The sequence below is a fragment of the Anas platyrhynchos genome, chromosome 28 (assembly GCF_047663525.1).
Source record: "Anas platyrhynchos isolate ZD024472 breed Pekin duck chromosome 28, IASCAAS_PekinDuck_T2T, whole genome shotgun sequence".
Taxonomy (NCBI): domain Eukaryota; kingdom Metazoa; phylum Chordata; class Aves; order Anseriformes; family Anatidae; genus Anas; species Anas platyrhynchos.
The window spans coordinates 272,536-293,102 of NC_092614.1; the positions used below are offsets into that span (position 1 = coordinate 272,536).

A 20,567-nucleotide genomic window follows, 5' to 3' on the forward strand; every position below is an offset into this window, starting at 1 on the left:
GTGGCGCCGCGGGGAGCGGCCGGAGAGGGGAGGGGAGGGGAGGGGAGGGGAGGGGAGGGGAGGGGCCGTCGCGGGCTGTGCCTGGGACTTTGGGCTCCGGGACTCCGCGCGTCCCGCAGCGCGGCCGGGGCCGCCTGGGCGGGGCGCGGGGCGGGGCGGCGCGGGGGGGCTCCGCCTCGTCCTCGTCCTACGCCTCGCCGCCCCCGGGGTTTGCGGCCGAGCCTCTCGGTGAGTGAGCCGGGGTGGGGACGCGGAGGCCTCGCCGCGCGCTGCCCCCGGGGCCGGGCTGGGGGCTTGGGGGGGGGGGGGGGGGGAGGTTCGGGGCTCGCTCGCTGCGAGGCGGCGGCGCTTTCGCTTTCGGTTCCTGGCGGCGGAGCTGAGGGTGTGCGGCCGCGGGGAGCGCCCCGTGCCGCTGCCCGGCCTCCGCTGGGACCCCGCGCACGGGGGTGCTGCCGGGGGCCGCGGTGTCCCGGTGCCCAGCTGCGGCTGGGAGTTGCTCTCGCTCGGGAAGGGGCAATCCGCGGCTCTCGGCGTTCTCAGGACGCTGCCGTCCGCGAAAGGAAGAAAACAGCAACAGCCAAATGAAAACAAAACAGCAGCACTAAAAAACAAACAAAAAGCAGAGAGAAGCTGGGCCGTGAGTGTCACAGGAAGAGGTGTGTGTCGTGCCCTGCTCCGTGCGTGCTGTCACACCGCGTTATCTGGCTGGGGCTGCCTGCTGCGCCTCCATCCCTGAAGCTGTGGCTTTCCCCATCTCCTTGGGCAGCAGCAGCCTCACAGGGCCTCTCCTTCCTGCACGGATGACCTACAAACTGTTCATAGAACAAAAATGAGAATGTTAATAAAATCTTCCTACTTCCTGTCTTTTCCTTGAAGTGAAGTGCATAGTGTGCTGTCAACAGTCTGCACGACCAATGGGTTTTCTTGTCTTCAAGTTCACAGTTATTTTTACAAAAAACAACACTCTTCATCTTTGTTTTCAGCAGAATGCATTTTTTTGCTGCATCCAGGCTTTGACGCTTCATTTTCTTTGCAAGTTACATTGAAGTCTTATGGCAGCAAGAGCTCGTATCCTGAAGCTATTAAGGAGCTATTCTTAAGTTATTATTTTTTTTCTTTTTGGTCTGCTGGCTGTCAGGAGGTCCCAGGGCATTAGGGGAGTGCATCATAAGTCACGTCAAGGTAGGAGAGGTTGACGTCAGCCAAATAAAGACCGAGGCTGAGATAAGGCACGTATAATTTGCTATGCTTTACTAACTAAAATGTAAACTGCACTCCTGGATTCCCTGGAGGTTTGAGCCACACCCATTTCTACGCCTTCAGCTTCTGGCAGGAAGAATTAATTAGCCATGCTCCTAAAGCAGCATATATCAGTGCTGTAATTAGTGCTCTTTCCTGGTGCACGGGTACCATTTCCGTTTTGAACACAACCCCACAATGCCCATCTACGCTTCTGCCTGATTTTCAGGCTGTTTTTTGGCACAATACAGATGATGTCCTCAGTCATGACAAAAAATGAAAGGTTTCATGCATTGGAGATGACCTTAAATCATCCAGCAGGATAGTTTTTCAAGATGAATTTCCTGTCATTTCTGAGGTCAATATCTATTTGCTACTACTGTCACTAAAATTGGCTGGGAGGGTTCTGCTTTGAATTCCTGGAACTGAATTGTCAGGGATTGGAGGCAGGTTTTTTTCAGCAGTGATCTGTCTCTTGACAGATTGCCAGGGCTTAAGTCTGGTTGCCTGCAAGATACAGTGGCAAAGAGGGTAATTGAGTGTCATTTCTAGTCATGCCTGGACATCTGGCAGTTCAGATCCAGTAGATGCACACGCTGCGTGTTTATGTTGTTGTGCATAACACGTTTGTAGTGTCACAATGCACTGAAAAGCTTTCTGTGTAGATTACTAATGCATGAGCTTCAATGCTATTTGTTGACCCTGCTGCCATGCAAGGTAATCATTTTGATACTGAGAATCATCTTGCAGTTTCACTGTAACAGTCACAAGTACCAAGGCTATTATGGCCTCATAACACAGGCTTGTGAGACAGAACTACAACAACCTGCCTAACCTGGACCTCCTCTGTGCTTTTCCATGGGAGTTGATCTTAGCAAGGTGCCTCTTTTTCTTGGAGCAAAAAAGCTGACGATGAAAGATGCTGTATTTGGAGGTCTAATAATCATGTTGGATTTGAATGCAGAAAACAGCCAGGCCGTTGAGTTTGCATATCACCAGCATGAGTGTGTCTCGTGTGTCTCACTGTGGTCAGACAGTGAAGGTGAAGCGTGTCAGGGCTTGGACTGTACCAACCTTGGAGCTCCTAGCTTGGATCATACGCTGCTATTTTTGTCTATTACTGCTATCTGCAGGAGCGCTTCACTGACGCAGCAAAACCTCTGTTTTTCTCAATCAATATGCTAATTTCCAGATTTCAGAAGAGGTGATGCACCCCCACGTTAACCACATATAGTGGAGATGTGTGTGGAGTGTCAAATCACATTAAAAACATGGTATAAGGCTGCATGTAGGGACAGCTTGTGTTCCAGCTGGGTTGTCAAGCAGGGAATCACACCAGTAGGCATGCGTGCTCTTGCTGCTACGAGGTACCACTGCCTCTCTCGAGTAGCAGATCTGTAGGATGGTCAACAGAGTCTGGTTCATGGGGTCCCATGCAGGAGAGAGGCTGCTGTGTCACACTGGCAGCCTTATTGCTCCAGGCACTGTGGCTAGGAAGCAGGGGTCAGCCTTACGCTCTGCTGAAGAGACTCTGCAACCTGCCATGGATGTAAGGAGCAGTCTCGTCGCAGCAGTAGTGAGTGCAGGTGCCTTGCTGAGAAAAATTGGTGTGTCTGCAGGGGGTTAGGACCTTACAGCTATGTCATTCATCAGCTGTTACCTCTTCATATCCTTCATGGACACAACTATGTTGGCAACATCCACGATGAGATAATGACATTAAGCTTTTCTCTTGTAGGCTTCCATGATGGATGAGACTTCGGACGAACCTCCCACTTCTGCTGTCCTCTTAGACAACTGCCACTTCTCCCAGGTCATCTTTAACAATGTGGAGAAGTTTTATGTTCCTGGAGGAGATGTAATCTGTTATTATACTCTCACACACAACATAGTTCCTCGTGGGAAGGACTGGGTGGGCATCTTCCGGGTAAGTGAATACTGTGTAACCAGATATGCCAAGTATGAGAAGGCAGCAGCTGTCACAAACAATTTGACATTTAATTCATACTTCATCTCTAAGAAAGGCCTTAGGGCTTTGGTAGAACAGGGTAAGAGATTTTTTTTCAATAATAACTTTGTGTAATACAGCATTTTTCTTGTGCCTTGAGACAAAATGCCAGGCACGTTCTTACTTGACCAGCTTCAAGACTAATTAAACAGACTGTGATTCACAGAATCAGTAAAGAATAATTGCATTAAAGATCATGTTGGCACCATCCCTTCCAACACATTTCCTACTTCAGTGCTCCCCTCGCCCCCCTAATATAGACCTCAGAATAAGGCAGATGCTAGCGAGTAGCTTTGATTTATGCATAGACCACAACTCTGTGAAGTCAGAATATCAATGCAAAAGTCTTCCCATTAACTGATCTATGTGGAAATATAGTCCAGTTGCCATAGGATAAGTGTGAACTATGTGGTCCCTTTTAAGAATTTTGTTATTGCAGGTGGGATGGAAAACAACCCGGGAATATTACACATTCATGTGGGCTCCTCTGCCCAGTGATGTCCATGGTGATACCGCTGTGCAGCAACAAATCCAGTTCAAAGGTGGGTTGGGAGGTTGGGTCACTCAGGGAATATATGTGTATGTGTACACACAAGCACATACACAAAATCCCACGCTACTGCCACTAGTAAGTATTACATTCAGAATTACAGAAAATCTGTAGTAACATGCTATAGTAAACTTCAAGTCCCATAACTACAGCCAAAAAATCAAATCTACTGGATTCTGCCATCCTAACTGAGTGATACTGTCTGTGTTCTTATCACTGGCACAAAGACTTACTAGTGGTGGAGGAACAATATTGAAGTAAGATGTCTGTTTTCTTAGGTGCTGACTTTCTGTGCTATGTAGTTAAGAGACCTGAGTAATTACAAGCATATGACAGGGTTGTTGTGTTTGTCTGAAGCTTACTACCTACCAAAGGATGATGAATACTACCAGTTCTGCTACATCGACCAGGATGGTATGGTCCGTGGAGCCAGTGTTCCTTTCCAGTTCAGAGCAGAGACTGAGGATGATATCCTGGTGGTAACCACACAGGTATGTGTGTCTCTTCCCCTGCTTTTTCCTGCCTTTGCTTTTATTGGCATCTGCTCATTGCTAAGTTGGAGGGATCCAGTAAATCGGATGCTGATCTGGAACTCAGCAGATCTGGATTCTATTCCTGGCTTTGCTACTCATCTGTCACCCAGATTTGGGCAGCCTTTCTCTAATTGACATTTATCAAACTAGTTTACTTAGATTGTGAGCTCTTCTCAATGGGGAGTGACTAAATACGTGGTGGTTCGGGGTATTTTGAATATTTTTAGTGGAAATGTAACGTTCATAGAAACAGCCTTCCATTAGATGGGAGTAAGAACATACACATGGACAATAATTGACGGTCCTAATCTTACAAACTACAAAAAAAATTGCAGACTTCTGCCTCTGCTTTAAGATTGAGCATCTTAAAAGATCAGAGGTAGTGTGTGCTTGGTATTCAAGGACTGTGTTGATGGTCAGCTTTGGACAGACTATGGATAGTGAAGTAGCAGTCTGGTCTGAACTAATAATGAAAACATGAGGAGGTACATTATGTTCCCTTTTGCAGAATTCGTCTTTTTTAGCTCATCATATTGTGCTCTTCTGAAGATAGCTTTTTGATGTTTCCATGATGACTAAACAAATTTGTTGTTTGCCAGGGAGAAGTGGAAGAGATTGAACTACAAAACAAAAATTTGCTTAAAGAAAATGAGGAGCTGCAAGCAACCTGCGCAAGTCTCCAGAAACAAAACACAGAACTGCAAGAAGAGCTCAAGAAGACACAGGTACAACAAAAGTTAAGTCAGAAGCTTTAAGTCTGAAAGATGAAGAGAGACTGAGTCAGGTCTTGCTCCACTGTATGCTTCCAGGAGAAAATTAAGGAAGTTTCTCCCTGTATTATTTATTTGATCATTTACCAAATATTACAATACCTCTACTACAATAAGAATGATAATGCTGAACAAGAGGCATCACAAGAAAAATGGATTATGAACATATGGGAAGGGGAGTTTTCAGAACTGTTCTGTAGGCTGTCCCAAAATTGAAAGGCCATCCGTGTTCCTAATGTTTCTTCATCATTATTGTTTCCTCCTTCAGTTTAGCTCAGGACTTAATATAAATAAAACAGGGTCTGAAAGATGCAAAGGAGAGATTTTTCTCCTTAAGCTGGGCAGCCTGCAAGTGTTGCATCAGAGGGATTTTGCAGTTCCACTTCAGAGCAGGACTATTGCTTGGGTCCCATTTTGCCTCCTATTGACCTGTCTTTGATTTTCAGAAGCTGCAGAATGGTTTAGAGTCTCTTAGGAGCAGCACAGAAAAACTGGAGCTGGAGTTGAATTCCCTGAAAAAGGAAAATAAACATCTAAAAGAGCTAGATGAGTGCAGAGAGGCAGAACTGCACCAGTAAGTGTATTTACAGCATCTCTTAAAACAGTATTTCATTAAGCACCTTACCTTTGTGGATTAAATTTCCATTTATGAAAGTATGGTGTGTTTTGATTTGTTCTGAGTAGATTCAAAGAGCAAATTCAGAATGTGACTTCTGAAAAGGTAAACTTGGAAACCAGATTGAAAACAGCCCTGGATCACATGGACCAGCTGCAGGTAGAAAACATATAGCTGCCCTCCTTTGCTTTTGTGAACTGGGTCTGATGGTCTCAGTTTGACAGAGAGCTGTGCAATCTTGAGCAAATATGTGATATATAAGTTTCTTCTCTGGTTATATGGATTTTTTTTTGGAAAATGTCAGCCTCTGATACGGTTTATGTCCAGGAAACCGCAAGAAAGCTCTATTATGGAAGGAAGGGTAGTGTGGGATGTGCTAAAAGAAATTACACGGATTTTAGTCCCTAAACACGTTCCCTTTGCGTGCTTATTAAGTTGACCAAAATCATACCATTGTTCACCTCCTGCTAGGTAAGGATCCAGGCAGAAAACACTTCTGTTTTGAAAAATTTTCTAAAATTATGTTCAATATTGGGTGAAAAGACAAAATCTGGGAGGTATGTGAAGGTAGAAGGTAAACTGAAAATAGCTTGTTTGTTATATGTAGGATATGGGAAACCCAGAATAATAGGCTAACCATCTGGCTAAACAGCCACTATTTTTCTCTTTACTCTCTGAATTCCAAGACTAGAAGTGACATTTTAAAATGTAGAAAGCTCCTCAACTAACATATGAGTGAATACCAAGTTTTAGTGCATTTATCAACTCTGATATATCCCCATGTAACTATTCTCATTTTCTACAAAGTTTTTTTAATGGAAAAAAAAATAAGTAGCCATGGGTTCTGGTGATTTTCTTTGTGCAGCAAAAGGGGCCTGTGTGTCTCACTCATAGCTATTAAATTTTCACTTTCTGCCCATTCTTCTTTCTCCCTAGTCTCAGGTGTTGAATTATGAGAAAGACATGGATAACCTGGTTCGTATGGACCATGACAAGACTGAGCAGCTTGAAAGTTTAAAGGAAGAGAATCGTCAGTTACGCATGACTGTAACTCAACAGGTAAAACCTTCCCTGAATATCAAGGTGCTTGGGGAAGCCAGGGAATAGAGGCTGAGAGGTGTTCTTGGCAGTAATCAGGCACAAATATTGCTCAATCTTATGAAAAGTCTGGGAGATTCCTTGACAAACAGTCTCCATGGTGGCATGGGAATCCACATAGGTGGTTCTGCAAACAAACCATCTGACAAATTCTTATGGTACACACATACGTTGTGGTTTTTGAAGAAACATCTCTGTATAACTAAATTTTGTAATGCTGATTCTCTAGAGAGAAAATTCAGTCTCTGTCTTCATCTCTTTTGAGCCAGCTCAAGGGATGAAGTAGGTAATTGGGAACTCAGAACTGATATTTGGCTGAGTGGAAATTGTTGCAAATATGCAAAACTGTTTCAGGACTGGGACTTATGTGTAAACAAGACAAGTTATCCTAAATCTGCTTAGACTATATGCCATTAATTTTGCATCCAACAGGAAGCTACTAGTAACTGGTGGGAGGCAGCAACCATGGTGGTCTACTGTCTGATTATGTTTTTGCCCCTTTATTATCTTTACAATCATAGATTTAGCATTGAATAATCAATAAAATAAAAAGATGAAATATGGTCAGAATGCCCCCCAAAAAGCTGTAAACAGTACAAAGTTTCTATTCTATAGTTTGATGCTCTGCCCCACATCCTTACCTGACACCTCTTTTCTTTGACATTGCCTTTGAAAATCTGGGATTTCTGTGCAGAAAGAGCAAAAGAAGGAGCTCGAACATCGCTTGGAGAACTTGAAAGGGACAGAGGCCAACTTGTCACTTCGTCTGCAGAATGAGCAGGTGCCCAGCATTTTTGGGGGTGAAGTTGGGGAGATGGTTCCAAAAGAGCTGAGCACAGAGCTCTGCTGTATTGTATAGAATCTGCTGGTATTTGTGTAGGGAAGCTGACATTTACTTAAAGCAACGTTGTCCACCCATTTTCAATTTGCAGAACAATCAGAATTTCCCTGAGATGTTAGAGATGCCTATATGTGTAACAAATTTAAATTTATGGTCAAAAGGCTTGCTTTTCTTAGGTAACTTCTGCAGATCTTTGACAAGTAATCCACAAACCTCAGCACTGAAAATCACAACATGAAGAACTGTGAACGTTAGAAAAGGGAAACATGCAGTGACATTTTCTTTCTACTGAACTATCGCTGGTGATGTCTGAGGCTGTCCCATCATCTTCTTAAGCCTGTTGCCCTGAGTGACCTTCTAAAGGTGCTCCTCTCTCTGTGTGTGCTGCTCAGGACACTTTTGGAGGCTCTACTCTATTTCTGACATTGAAAGTTAGATGCCTAAAATACATTATGTGATTACCTCCATTGTGATGCCAAATGTTCAGGATTTTTAGAGTGATACTTTGAGAATGACTGCTGAATCCCTAAGTACTCTAGCCTATCTGATTTACTGATTTAAATCAAGATTTAGGTACAACACCGATTCCTAAGGAGGTACTAGCTATCCACAGTCAATGCAAGTGTCAACAGTACCAGAGAATTTGGCAGACTTGGAGAGTTCTTATGTGCCAGTGTAGATTTTTCACCAGCCATAGTTCCCTTTCTTTAACCTCCCAGTTTGTTTGACCTGTCGTATGTCCTCTTTGGAGGTCACATGTCATCTCTCATGTTGTACTGAAAATGCAGACATTAAGTGGCTGGTAATGCGGAGATATCCAAGGTCACAAACTATGAAATGGTAAGACTTGTGGTGCAAGCAAAGGTTTATTTGTTGGTAATAAATGCAGGTAGAGGCGGCCTGTATATGTGAAAAATGACTGGAGCTGTCATAGATCTTTGTTTGCTAGTTTTCCACAATTTACCAAATAATCCTCTTCCTTTATAGCAACAAAACAGGGACTTAATGAAAGAACTTGAAGAGCAGAGGCGTTTGTTTCAGATGTTGCAAGCAAAAAAGAATGAATCTGATGAGGAAAAACAGGTGAGAACTTGGCACAGCTCCCTCACCTTTCTTCTGCATTGAGTTTGACACAAATATCATAGTCTAATATCCAGTTCCATTAAACCTTCTACACGCTGATCACTAACTGTGTCTGTACGTGGACTATCACCTAAAACGAGGCTGCCATGCTGTCCGCATGCACATAGTGCTCACACAGTCCGCATGACCATGTGCTCACTCTCAGTCTGTTGTTGCTGCTACCTCTGTACAGCCTAAGAGGAAGGAAAAGTTCCACCCTTTTCCCCCACCACAGATGAGACCAGTTCACCCGTAATAGTGTGGGGATTTTCAAAAACTCCTGTTATTTCACTGAAATGAATGGGCTTTCTCATTTAAATGAATGTAGCTTTTTCATCCAGTCTAGAAAGTGACTCTATGGTGTTGTTCCTTACTCTGCCATTATCTGCATGACTTCAGAATAGTCTTCCGTCTTCTAAAGTGTATTACTGTATTGTAGTCATCCTGTCTGCCTTCCTGAGCAGGTCACAGAATAGATCCTTGCACTTCCTTACCTCACTTTCCCATTCCGTCAAGCAGGACTAAGACTGAGCTATCTAAAGGAAGAGCAATCTTGATTCTGGTCTAAGAGGATCTATGTTAGTGCAAAGTATAACTTCTCTCTGAAATGGTCTTCCGAGCTTCTGGAAATTGATTCTATCCTCCTGTCCCTTTGCAGAAACTGAGGGAAGAGAATGATACCCTTCTGAGGCATCTCTCTCAGACTAGAGATGTTTCTTCTTTCTCTGCTGCTTCACAAGCTCAGGCCCCAGTTTCAGCTCCTGAAGGAGGATGCCTTGTGTTTGGTAATCCATATTACGGTAAGAGTACTTGGCAGTCTGTCTGAAATCACAAATCCATGGTAGTAAAAGTCTCAACAAGTTGTCCTCCCTCTTGAATTGGATGCTGTGGAAAATAAATTCTTAGCAGTACCTCTGCATAGTTTTGCGTGTGTGCAGGTGACTGGGCAAAATGCTGCCAGGTGTTAAGAGTTGATTTAAATCATCAGTTGTCTGTTCATCTTCTATGAAGAGAAACAACTGTTAGATAGTTTATTAATCTGTGAGACAGCTAGTTCTGTGGTTTATGTCCAGTTTTCATAGTCCTAAGTATAGAGGTCTAGACCAGGGCCACATACTCATGTTTCAAGAATTACTATTTATCAGTACATTACATTGTTAATCATTTGTAGTGGCTAAATGAACTTTTCTTTTCCAGCTGCAGAAGCAAACCTGGAGTCAAAAGCTGCCAGAACAGTAAGTAAAGTGGATGTGAATGGACATGAATTAGTGGTTTACAGACAGAAATTAACAATTTGAAATGAGGAGCTACATGTTCAGCTCTGTAGCCTGTTGTCTACATACCATTTTAGTCCTGGTAATAAAGTGGACAACAAAATGGAATCATGGATGCTTAACCTGTAGGATTAAGTTGTTGTAATAACGGTTGGTGGTGTTAGGGAAGAGAAAGGAAGCTCTGTTCACCTTAATCTTTAAGGAACAATTTTTGGCAGCATCTAGTGTCAGAATGAGAAGCATGCAGCTGCTAAATGCCTTATTTCATATTGCAGACATGGACATGTGTTATTTAGGATGGAAAGTTAGAATACCTCTTAGAAGTTTGACTTGTAAGTACTATTTACAGAAGCCTGAAAACATTTGAAAACTTGAGAGTATTGCAAGTAAGAAAGACTTGTCCAAAGCAGATAATGTCTGACTAATGAACTTTTTCTTCTCTTTGAATGTGAATACAAATCTTAAACTGTCTTTATTTGCACTTCCTTTGTACTTCAGGATTCTATAAGGAAATGCCCCATGTGTGATGACATATTTCCTGAAGATATTGAAGCAAGTGACTATGAGGCCCATGTGCACAGCCATCTTCTGGAGTGCCCACTCTGCAATGAGACCTTTGAAAAGTCCAATCAGCAGGTGTTTGATGACCATATTTTTTGCCATGACCTGGAATAATTCTGAATTCCTATCTGTTCTGTAGAATAGGTGGCAGAGGCCACAGGATAGAATAGAGAAAAAGTATTCTATAGACTTGATTCATACTAATAAGAGCAACCTGACAAAACTGCATATGCTACTAGTGCTGTGATTCTGAGCTTTCTGTTCCATGCAGTATGTGTATAATTGGGTCAAATATCCATATCCTGAAATTGAATTGTCATCAACTTAAGTCCTCCGTCTTGGATCAAATGTATGTGCTTTTTAAACGAGTCACAAATCCTATCATTAGTAATGTAGTTGAATGTGGTACCAGTTCTTCATAACAGGATTGTCTATGTAGCTGTTTATCTAGGTAGGGCCAAATAATAGATGTAATGCAACAGTTTTCTGTACTTGGCTGATAAATCTTTATTATAACGATTTTATTCTTCAATATAGCACTGTGATTGCTAACCAAAGACAAGAAACATTGCGTAGTCTTTTAGGATCACACCTTCAGTCCAGCTCAGCTTCTGGAATACTGATTTAATTGCTAATAAATATAAATTCTAAATGAAAATACATTTTACTTTCTTTTGTCATCAATCACAGAACAAGTGAAATATATTTATAAAGAGACTAAATACCTGTTTCTAGATCTAAAGGTCTAGGGCTCTTCTTACAGCAAAGTAGGCAATATAGCTTGTACAACACGGTGCATTCACTGTTTTCCCTTTTCTCTATATGACCAGACTTAAAGTGGTGATACACTTAAACTGTGCTTGTGCAATCTGACACTGTCATGCATCCATCTCATAATGAAGGAACCCTGAAATTTCTGAAACAGGAAAGGTCAGCATGGCATGGAGCCAATAGGAAAGCAGTAACTGAGTTTTCTTAACAGTGGTGAGGATAAATGGCCTCTTTGTCTTGAAACTGGGCATCCTCATTTAAAGGAAGTGATGAATCTGGATTATTTCTCTTCAATGTTTCTAAACCTAATTGATTTAAAAAGAAGAGCTTATTCTGAAACCAAAACATTGATTCAAAACTGCTAAGTGCCTTGGAATATTACAATACTTTGTAAACAGATTATCCAGTTACTATTCTTATTTCTGCTTTGGGATTTTCAAGTTATGATTAACAGTTATTTAGTCTGTGCAAACATAAATGGGTGAAATTTTATTATCCAGCTGTATTAGACTGGATTTCCTGCTGAATATCTGAAGCAATAGAAAATCCTATGTTTACATAGTTTACGTAGAGTTTTAAGACTATTAAGAGTAAGAAAGACTTCAAAATGTTTTACTGTTTTGTTTATACATATTTTTTATCAACCTATGTTTAAATAGAGTATTTCTGTCTTTAAGATGTACTATACTGGAAAGCATTATTTTAAAAAGAAAATGTAACAGAAAATAGTTGTTGTTAAAAATGAAAACTGTACTGAGAAAATCCTTGAAAAAGATGACTGTCTATTTTTCTGAAATAAATTGGGGAAATTGATGGGGTCTTTAATTACTTTGTGAAGCTTCTCTTGAACAAAGCGCTCAATCACATCTCTGAATATTTTTTAGCATGTAACATAGCATCTCTGTGGTTAGTGGGACTGCTTCTGTTTAACAAGACATATTTAACTGGCTGATCCTCACTGGTTCTTCGCAGCATGGGAATATATCAAGAAAGCCAAAAAAGTATGAGGTAGCACGAACAAATCCAGAAAGTAGAATGAGTTGTATGGGATCTGTTTGTTCATATCAGTTCCAAGTACTGCTGATCTAAAAGCCTAGAGCTGGCTGAATTTCTGCTATGTCATAGGGACATCCAGTGTATCAACATTTATTTTTTCCATAGACTAAAAGAAAAAGTTGAAAAAATGCTCACTCTAGACACTAAAATATTTTTTTTATATTGTGCGTATACTTGGTATTGTGCATGTTTTGACATTATTGGTTACTGTAGCATATATCAACGTTCCTGACATGACTTCTTCCCAATTTTGACAAATATTCTATCATAATGAGGCCAATTTTTAACTGAGCACCTGTTTCCTCAGGAAATGCCCCATTGTTTTTCAAGAAAATCCCCTCTTCAACTTTTTTCTGTATGTCCTTATTTCAAATTACATTTGCCTTTTACTGCTTTACATCTTGACAGAAGCAAAACAAATGTGGAGAGTCACAAAAACAATCTTTATTAAAACCCCGATAGTTCACCCTAATACCAGTTACCAGACCTATTGCCTTTCTACGCTTCTGCTAGAACTGGCTTTAGTGGCTCAAATCCTAAAGCCAAACCCAATAATTTGGGGTTAGAGTTATGCCACGATGTTGTCTGTGTCCTTGAACTGTCAGTGCCCCTGCACTGCCAACTCTCCATCCCTTCTATGCTGGTACCTATCATTTTCTGCTTGCCAGCACCCATCACCTCTATCACAGAGCCTGTTTTGGAGTGCAGGTTCTGGTACACTGACAGCAAACACGTCGCCAGCAGAGGGGGTCAGACTGCAATAAATCTCATAAGGATGCTGAATTTAAACGTTTAAAGGTATGTCATTTGTTTTCTGTAATAATAATGCAGATTCAGACTCCGAAGACATATACTTCAGCCTGATGCAGGTCATACCGTCCCTATCCTGGGCAGCCAGGAACCAATTTACCCATAAGCACAAATTACATTATATATTTTCTAAGTAAATCTTCATTTTGCTTGTATTTTACAGTTTTATTTATGCTAATGCTGTATTTAGCATTTGGAATCATAAGAGGCTTCAATCCTACTTCAATTTAATAGTTTAATACAGAAGTAGCTCAAATGGCTGATAATTAGGTATAGTTATACTCTGGATGAGGTCGAATTTACATTGACATAAATCGCGCATACGGACATTGAAATAAATTTTCAAAAGGGACAGTAGGGGTTTGGCATAATTTATGCCCAAACTCACATAGAATCTGAATGGTCTTTTATTATAAATGTATCTAAAAGGAAGGAGCTATACTTTGTGGGCCAAATGCCTGAGGATATAAATTCTACTACCTCCTTACACCTTTACAGGGCTTATCAGTTTGGTCCAGCTTAGGTTTGGTTTCTGTGAGCAGCCACTGTCCCAGCACAGCATGGTGTGTTCTGTTCCCCCAACTAGGCAAACCCACTCAGACATTCATCTTGCTTTGCTTGGTTCTCCCTCACTTTTTGTCAGCTCTTTTGGCCATGTTTTACAAGAAGTTGGTTCTTCCTTTGGACCTTCTCTCTCCCACTCATATAGAGTACATTTTGAGTATCTCTCTCCATGTAAAATCATTTTTAACTTGATAGGTATTTTTGTGTGTAAAATACAAACCAGATGATAAAATCTTCGAGCTGCAAAGGCATGCTGTGGATACCAACTATGGCCACAGAGGTTATCACATACTAACTGATGTCAGTTCTTTCCATAGGAAAGGCCATTGTTTGCCTGAGAAGTTATTTTCACTGCAGAAAAAAAGAGACTGGCCACAAGAGAGACAGTTACAGATTCCAGAGTCTCACACTCTTTCAGCCTTGACAGAGTATCTGAAAGGCTGCTAAGATAACTTGCTGCTGTCTCTGTTCCTTTCACAAAGTGATATTCACAATCTTACAGCCACCTTCTCTCTTTAGCAGCCTCTTTCCTCCGCCCTTTCTCCTCCTGTTTTCTCTTCATTTGTCCACGTCTTCCCCCCCTCTTCCTGCAGAACAAGTTGCCCCTTCAGCATTGTCCTTCTCCCCTGAAATCACAGTGCTGAGATCCTGGGTGCAGGAGAACACAGGAAGCATGGAGCCCAGTCCATTCTGGCAGTGCTGCAAGAACACAGTCTGGCAGCACTGCTGCTGCTTCTCTTCACTTCACCTTATTGAGGCTCTAATGTAAAGCACAGAAAACAGAAAGGAAATAAAAAGATTCCCAACAAAATGAATGTAAATAGACAAGACACAGGTGAACAATAGAGAAAAAGGAAAGCAGTGTCCAAGCCAGCAATTGAGTGGTTACACTTGTTAATCAATGTGTCTGATTTTAAGACTCTGCAGAAGAGATGGGTAATTCTTTACAGCAGCACAATGCACGTCCTAGGATTTAAAGTGTTTTGATCATCAAAGTCCTTATTTCAGGGATTGGGCCTGTACTGCTTAGTACGTGGCACTGCTTCTGTATTTGTCAAGTCAATGATGGAAAAGGGAAGAGAATAGAGGATGTAATCGTGGTTTAAAAAAAACGGTTTTAAAATGACACCGGTAGACTGCCATGCTGGGTTAGATGGGGCAACTCAGAAAAATCTGGCAAAGGAAATGCTCCCATGTCCCTGTGAGGATCAAAAATGAAGATATTATACTTACGCAGAGCTCTTTTTTTGCTTATATTCTTTTGTAAGGAGAAAATTATTTATCTATGTTTTGCTGTAGAGATCCAAACTGAGACATTCTTGCTTGTACAATGAGTCCCTTTTTCTCCAGTGCACTAGCACAAATAGACAGTGCAAAGTGGGTATATAATGGCATGAAATCAGAACACTACTCTTTATGACTCTCTTTGTACTGAATTAAATCACTACGTGAAATGCACTGAAGAACCAAACCTTTATAGTTTTGTTGGTGAAAGGGCTGGGTCCCAGAATTACATCAGTTGTTTTCTCTAAACAGCTATTAGCCATCTCCATTATACTAACAGAACTGGTTTCCATCCTCTGGCTCATTTATTCCAAACCAGCATTATTGAAGTGAATGGGATCTAGGCCCTGGGTATTAGAAGAGCTGTTCGTCTACTCATAAATAACAAGTTGTCAAGGTTTTTAATGGAAACCCTTAGAGTGCTGTAAATCTGTGCAGTTCTGCCTGGATCCCCTCCCTCATTTCCATCACAATATCACTCCAGTGGGACTGCAGCTTGCAGCATGTGCCAGGCAGCCTAGATTGGTAGGACACAGGGGAAGGAGGGAAAAAAAAAAGCTGGAGATGGGCTGGGGGATTCAGAACAGTTGGTACTGCGGAAGCATCTGCTGGGTGGCTGGTTTTGGAGTCACCTGGCCTATTCAGTGTGGTGAGGGGGAAGGGCTATTCACCCAGGGGGACTTGAGAAGGGGAATAACAGAACCAGAGATGCTCGTGGAATAAAGATGGTTGTGTTGCAGTTTACATTTTGCTCTGTTAGTGTGTGAAGTAGTAAATCTCAGCAAATACAGGGTTTTGGTATTTTTTCATCACAATTTAAGCAGTAGAGCTACTGCAGTGATACTGCGTAGACAATCTCTTGCTGTTAGTAAGAGAGAACTCTTTTCAAGATGAAATTTTTAACCTTCCTAGCCAGACCAAACTGCCTTCAGTGAAAATTTAACACTGCATCCTGATCCAAATAGCAATGCTTCTATGATTCCCTGAACCTGGCCAGAAACTGGGTTAATACGATGTCCCTTGACCCAAATTTCATCCACCCTGAAATATAGCTTAGCTGTGTGCAGAGATCATAGCACCCTGCTGCATATATAACACTAAAGTTTTCTAGGAAGGAGCTTGAGCTCACTCATCCATTCTCTGTTGACTGTATGACATTATGGGATATAATATGATTGGCTTGGATCAAGAATACTTGGTGCCCATCCCACTTGCAAAGTAGATGGCACTGCATGGTCCCCTGTTTAAGAGATCACGTGGACTCTCTCTCCTCTCAAGCTCCAGAACTTACTAAAATTTGTACGCAAGATCACTTTAGGCTTAAATGTAGGTTTCCACCTTGGCTTACCATGTAACAGAAATAAAAAAATGACATGGATGACAAAGCTTCCACTAGCTTCAGAGTACCCAAGGCTTACAGTTTTATATAATTACTAATCTGGTACTGAGAGCCTAAAATACTGTAAAGCCATCAACAACACAGATGCTAAATTAATTACTCTAAAATATAGCTCCTTCCACATTACTATGGTTCCATGACTCTATGAACCTCCCAAGCACTGAAGAAGTAGGTCATTTATATATTTATATACATATATATATATAAACACGATTAAATATTGACTCTGTGTAATAGATAGGGAAACAGCTATGTAGACATGAAGGAATTCAGCCAATCTCACAGAAAATTTGTGGCATAATCCCCCTCTCCCTCACTAGATTTAACATTCATTTTGAGAAAGGCTGCACAGCACAAGAAGTGAGCCAGGATGGAGAAAAAAATGGATGCCTGTCAAAAGGGATTGATGTCCCTCAAACCCCAGGGAGTTTTTAACCCTTCCCAATGGTTTTCCCAGTCTGAAAAACCTGGTGGGGTTCATCAGCCTGTAGTTCTCCTCTGAGCCATAAGAGATTTGCCAGTGGGAGCAGCTGCTTTGAGAGAGGGTTGATAACTCAAGCCCTGGGGCACCTATATCTGTATGTCTCATACTCTGCCTGCATCCCTTCCCCGGTAACAGGATGAGACTAGAATATTGCATGTGCTTTTATAGTGTGTATTCCTGTGGGGCCTTGGTCATGATTATGGCATCTAAATGCAACCAGAAACAAATAATGACAAAGAAAAAGACAAAAAGATGGTGTCTGAAGATTCTGAACATTATTTTTACACTAAAACTGCTTCTATAATAGTAAGCTGCATTTTTGTAAGCATTATAGTTAATTCTATTTTTATTAACAGTTATTAGCGTATTTTTGAGAGCAGGTACTGCATGTTAGACAGTACAGCTGAGAGAGCCAGATGGATTTTTAATCCTGAAAGTTATTGCATGGTTGTAGCAGTGTATATGAATCCATGTTTGTCTTAATGAATTCATTAAATTTGACAATCCTTCCTTAAAGAGTGTGATTGTGAGGATCGATCTGATACAAAATGTTGGAAAGATTTGGATGAAGGGCTCTTCACTAAATCATCCAGAGAATATCAGCATCTTCTTTGAGGCAGCTCAGTGTTTTCTACACCTTCAAGAAGTTTCTTCTCTGTTATTACAAAATAATTTTAATTACCTGTATTGTGGGTGCTTGTTTTTGTTTTTTAATGAACCAGTCAAAATGGTGACACTCAAACTTCCTTGCAAGCTACCTACTAGAACACCCCTCTGTTCTTAAAAGAATAATTTTAATAAGAATACTCAGAGTTGTAGTGCTAGCATATATTTTGGAAAATACATTAACTTTGAAAGATATATTAAATTATATTTCTCAGAGCACTTGTCTAAGACAACGCCTAAACACGAGATTCTTGCATTTTATCCTAAAACATGTGGCCCAGTAGGAGACAGAATATAGATCTGATGCATCACTGTGAGATCCTGAATGAAAATTTCTCTAGTCCCAATAAAGGCTCTAACATTTGTGTTTATAAGCAGCAGAAGAGAAAAACACACTGCTTTAACGTAGGAGTTCTATACCAATATATCACTTGGATGTATCTTACTGGGTATGCTACAGATTGCTGAAATAAATCTAAGGAGCTCACTGGATCTTTAACTCTGCAGAAACTGTTGGAAAACTCTTAACCTCATGACACATACCAGGATTGTAAAATTTAAAATGAATTCTAGTAAATCTGCTGCTGGCTGCCATGGAAATGGAGAAGGTTAGTTTAAAGGAATCGGTATCTTGAAAAAAAAAAAAAAAAAAAAAAAGAAAAGGTGGGGGGAATCCAAGTTTTTTTGTGTGTCTAACAATTAGCTTAGACCAACCTGCTCCATTTTTAGCACTCTCCGTCCGTTTCCACGGCAACAGAATTAACACAGCCGCAAACTCTGGACGTGGGCGGCGCTGCCCGCTGTGTCAGCGGCTCCAGCGGATTTCAGCACCTCGCTGCCGTTTCCCCAAGCTGGCCGTTTGGGTTCGATATCGCTTCTTTCGGGTGGCTTTTGTACCCGTTTCAATGTTTGAGGCGAGCCCGCGAGCTTCTGTTCACACCCGCGTCCCGAAGGCCCGGCCCGGCGCCGTGGCCTCACGGGCAGGGGACCAGCAGCGCTGTGGCTCCGCCGGGGGCTCCGCCACCCGCACGTTCCACGAAGCCGGCCCGGGCCTCGCGGGGCACTCGCTTCCCCTCACGCCTCTCGTCCGGCCTCCCCCCAGCGGTCCCCAGGCGGGCCAGAGGCGCGGTTTTCCCCTCCCCTCCCCTCCCCCGCCCCGGCCGCAGCGGGGCCGCCTCAGAGGCCGTGAAGCAGCAGCGCCGCTGCCGCCGCCGCCGCCGCTGCCCGCCCCTCCCAGACGCCCTTCGCAGCCCCGGCGCCTCATGAATATGCAAATAAGCCCGGGCTTCGCGGCTGTGATTGGCTGCGGCCGTTCAAAGGCAGGGGGGCGGTTAGCGAGCCATTCGTTCGGGGGCGGGACTTGGGGGCGCCGGAATGCGCATGGGCAGCCCCTAGCGCACGCCAGTGATGCCAGTACGTCGTCTCGTTGCCTTCCCCATTGCTACGTATGCCCAATCACAGACATTCCCGGTCGCTCGGCCCAATGGAGCGGCAATATGTTAATAAAGGGGCGGGGCGGAGGGTACGCCCCTCGATTTGCCCAATCAGAAGGCGTCGGGGGGGGGGGGGAACGGGGGGGGGGGGGGGAACAGGGTGGGTTCCGGCTCCGCCCCGCCGCGTGAGGCGGGGCCGGGGGGGAGGGGCGGGGGCTGCCGCAGGCCCCGCGGGCACGGCGCGGCCCGGCCGCCTCCGGGGTTTGCCGGGTGCCAGCGCCTCCCGGTGCCCCCGAGCCTGCTGGGGGGGCTTCGGGGAGCGGCGGCCCTCGTGAAGGCGCTCCTGGCAGCCCGCTGCCGCCGGGCCGTACCCCGGGCAGGGCCCCGCGGGGCTGCCGGGCTGGGCGCCGGTGCCGAGGAGGCGCCGCTGGGGCCCCTGTGTCGCGCTGCGGTCGGTTCCTGGAGGAGAAGCGCAGCGGCGTTCAAAGGCCGCGGGGCGCGCGGCTCGCCAAAAGCCTGCGTGTGGCCTGGCGGGGTCCGGCAGCGCCTCAGAGCTCCCCTCCTGCAGCTCGCTGCCGCCGCACGCAGCCGGTCGGTAGCCAAATGTTCACTGCCCCCAGAGCGGCCTCTGTTGTTCTGACACTTGCTCTTTGCAAGCGTGCGCTCTCTCTAACGCTTAATCCTTTTAAAGGACTTGCTTGTGAGTGTTACACATATTTCTCCCATAATGACTGAAGCTAGGCAAGAAGTCAAAACTTAATACGCCTGTGAGTTCGTGCCAGCACTGTCTGGACTCGTGCCTTGAGTGCAGAACACGAAGAAGCACTACAGATGGCTCTGTTCCCAATTCAAATAAAGCGTTATTCAGGCTCATATTCTAGGAATCTTTGTTTTCTACCACTCACCAGGAATATCAATGGCGCTGTTTGTCCTAGCAGTTGTTGCTGGCTACTATGAGGCTTCTGAAACTGCAAGAAATTGTTTGTCTTGGTAGTCATTTATGGCTAATTGCTCAGATTGACATCTAAAACAGGCAGTTAGTAAATAATACATCCACAGCAAACAGAAGCAATCCACCTTGATTTATTGCCAAGGTCTAACTGAAAGGTGATGATACATCTCCCTCAGAGGACAAAGTCTGAAACTGCAAATATTCATTCTCTTGAAACTGCTTCTGCTTTATGATGTAGTGCATGGAGCTGCTAGATGGTAAGGTTTTCAGGGAGCAAGAGAGAATGAGGAATGGACAGCATACTGAACAGGCTATACCATCTCAACAGATTGGTTAATGGAAATGAAAAATAATCAAGTCTTTATGAGAGTGAGCTGGATAGTGTGTATCCAGCAGTGTTTTATACGTATGATGGTCACTTTTTGATTGGGAAAAAAAAAAAAGATCAAGATTCAGGTGTTGTTTTTTTTTTTGTTTATTTGTTTTTATTGTTGTTTGTTGTTTTATTTTTGTTTGGTTGGTTAGTTTGTTGGTTT

General features: G+C 43.2%; 1 protein-coding gene and 1 long non-coding RNA gene across 3 annotated transcripts; one reads left to right on the plus strand and one right to left on the minus strand.

Annotated features, from left to right (window-relative positions):
• The first annotated feature begins 64 nt into the window (after positions 1 to 64).
• Positions 65 to 12,196, plus strand: CALCOCO2 (calcium binding and coiled-coil domain 2). Of its 2 annotated transcripts, none has more exons than XM_027445492.3 (13): positions 65 to 228; positions 2,978 to 3,166; positions 3,687 to 3,789; positions 4,155 to 4,288; positions 4,930 to 5,055; positions 5,547 to 5,674; positions 5,785 to 5,875; positions 6,653 to 6,775; positions 7,509 to 7,595; positions 8,643 to 8,738; positions 9,436 to 9,577; positions 9,975 to 10,012; positions 10,550 to 12,196. In XM_027445492.3, exons 2-13 carry the CDS (start codon positions 2,984 to 2,986, stop codon positions 10,724 to 10,726), a joined length of 1,428 nt encoding a protein of 475 aa, XP_027301293.1. In that variant the 5' UTR covers positions 65 to 228; positions 2,978 to 2,983; the 3' UTR covers positions 10,727 to 12,196. The 2 variants fall into 2 exon arrangements, with proteins under 2 accessions (XP_027301293.1, XP_027301294.1); XM_027445493.3 differs by lacking the exon at positions 65 to 228 and adding an exon at positions 331 to 656.
• Positions 12,197 to 12,861: 665 nt separating this feature from the next.
• On the minus strand, positions 12,862 to 18,896 carry LOC119714067 (uncharacterized). The gene is made up of 2 exons (XR_005261231.2): positions 18,361 to 18,896; positions 12,862 to 14,573 (listed from the first exon to the last, which is right to left on the minus strand). It is a non-coding gene; the product is annotated as an uncharacterized lncRNA (long non-coding RNA).
• Positions 18,897 to 20,567: the final 1,671 nt, after the last annotated feature.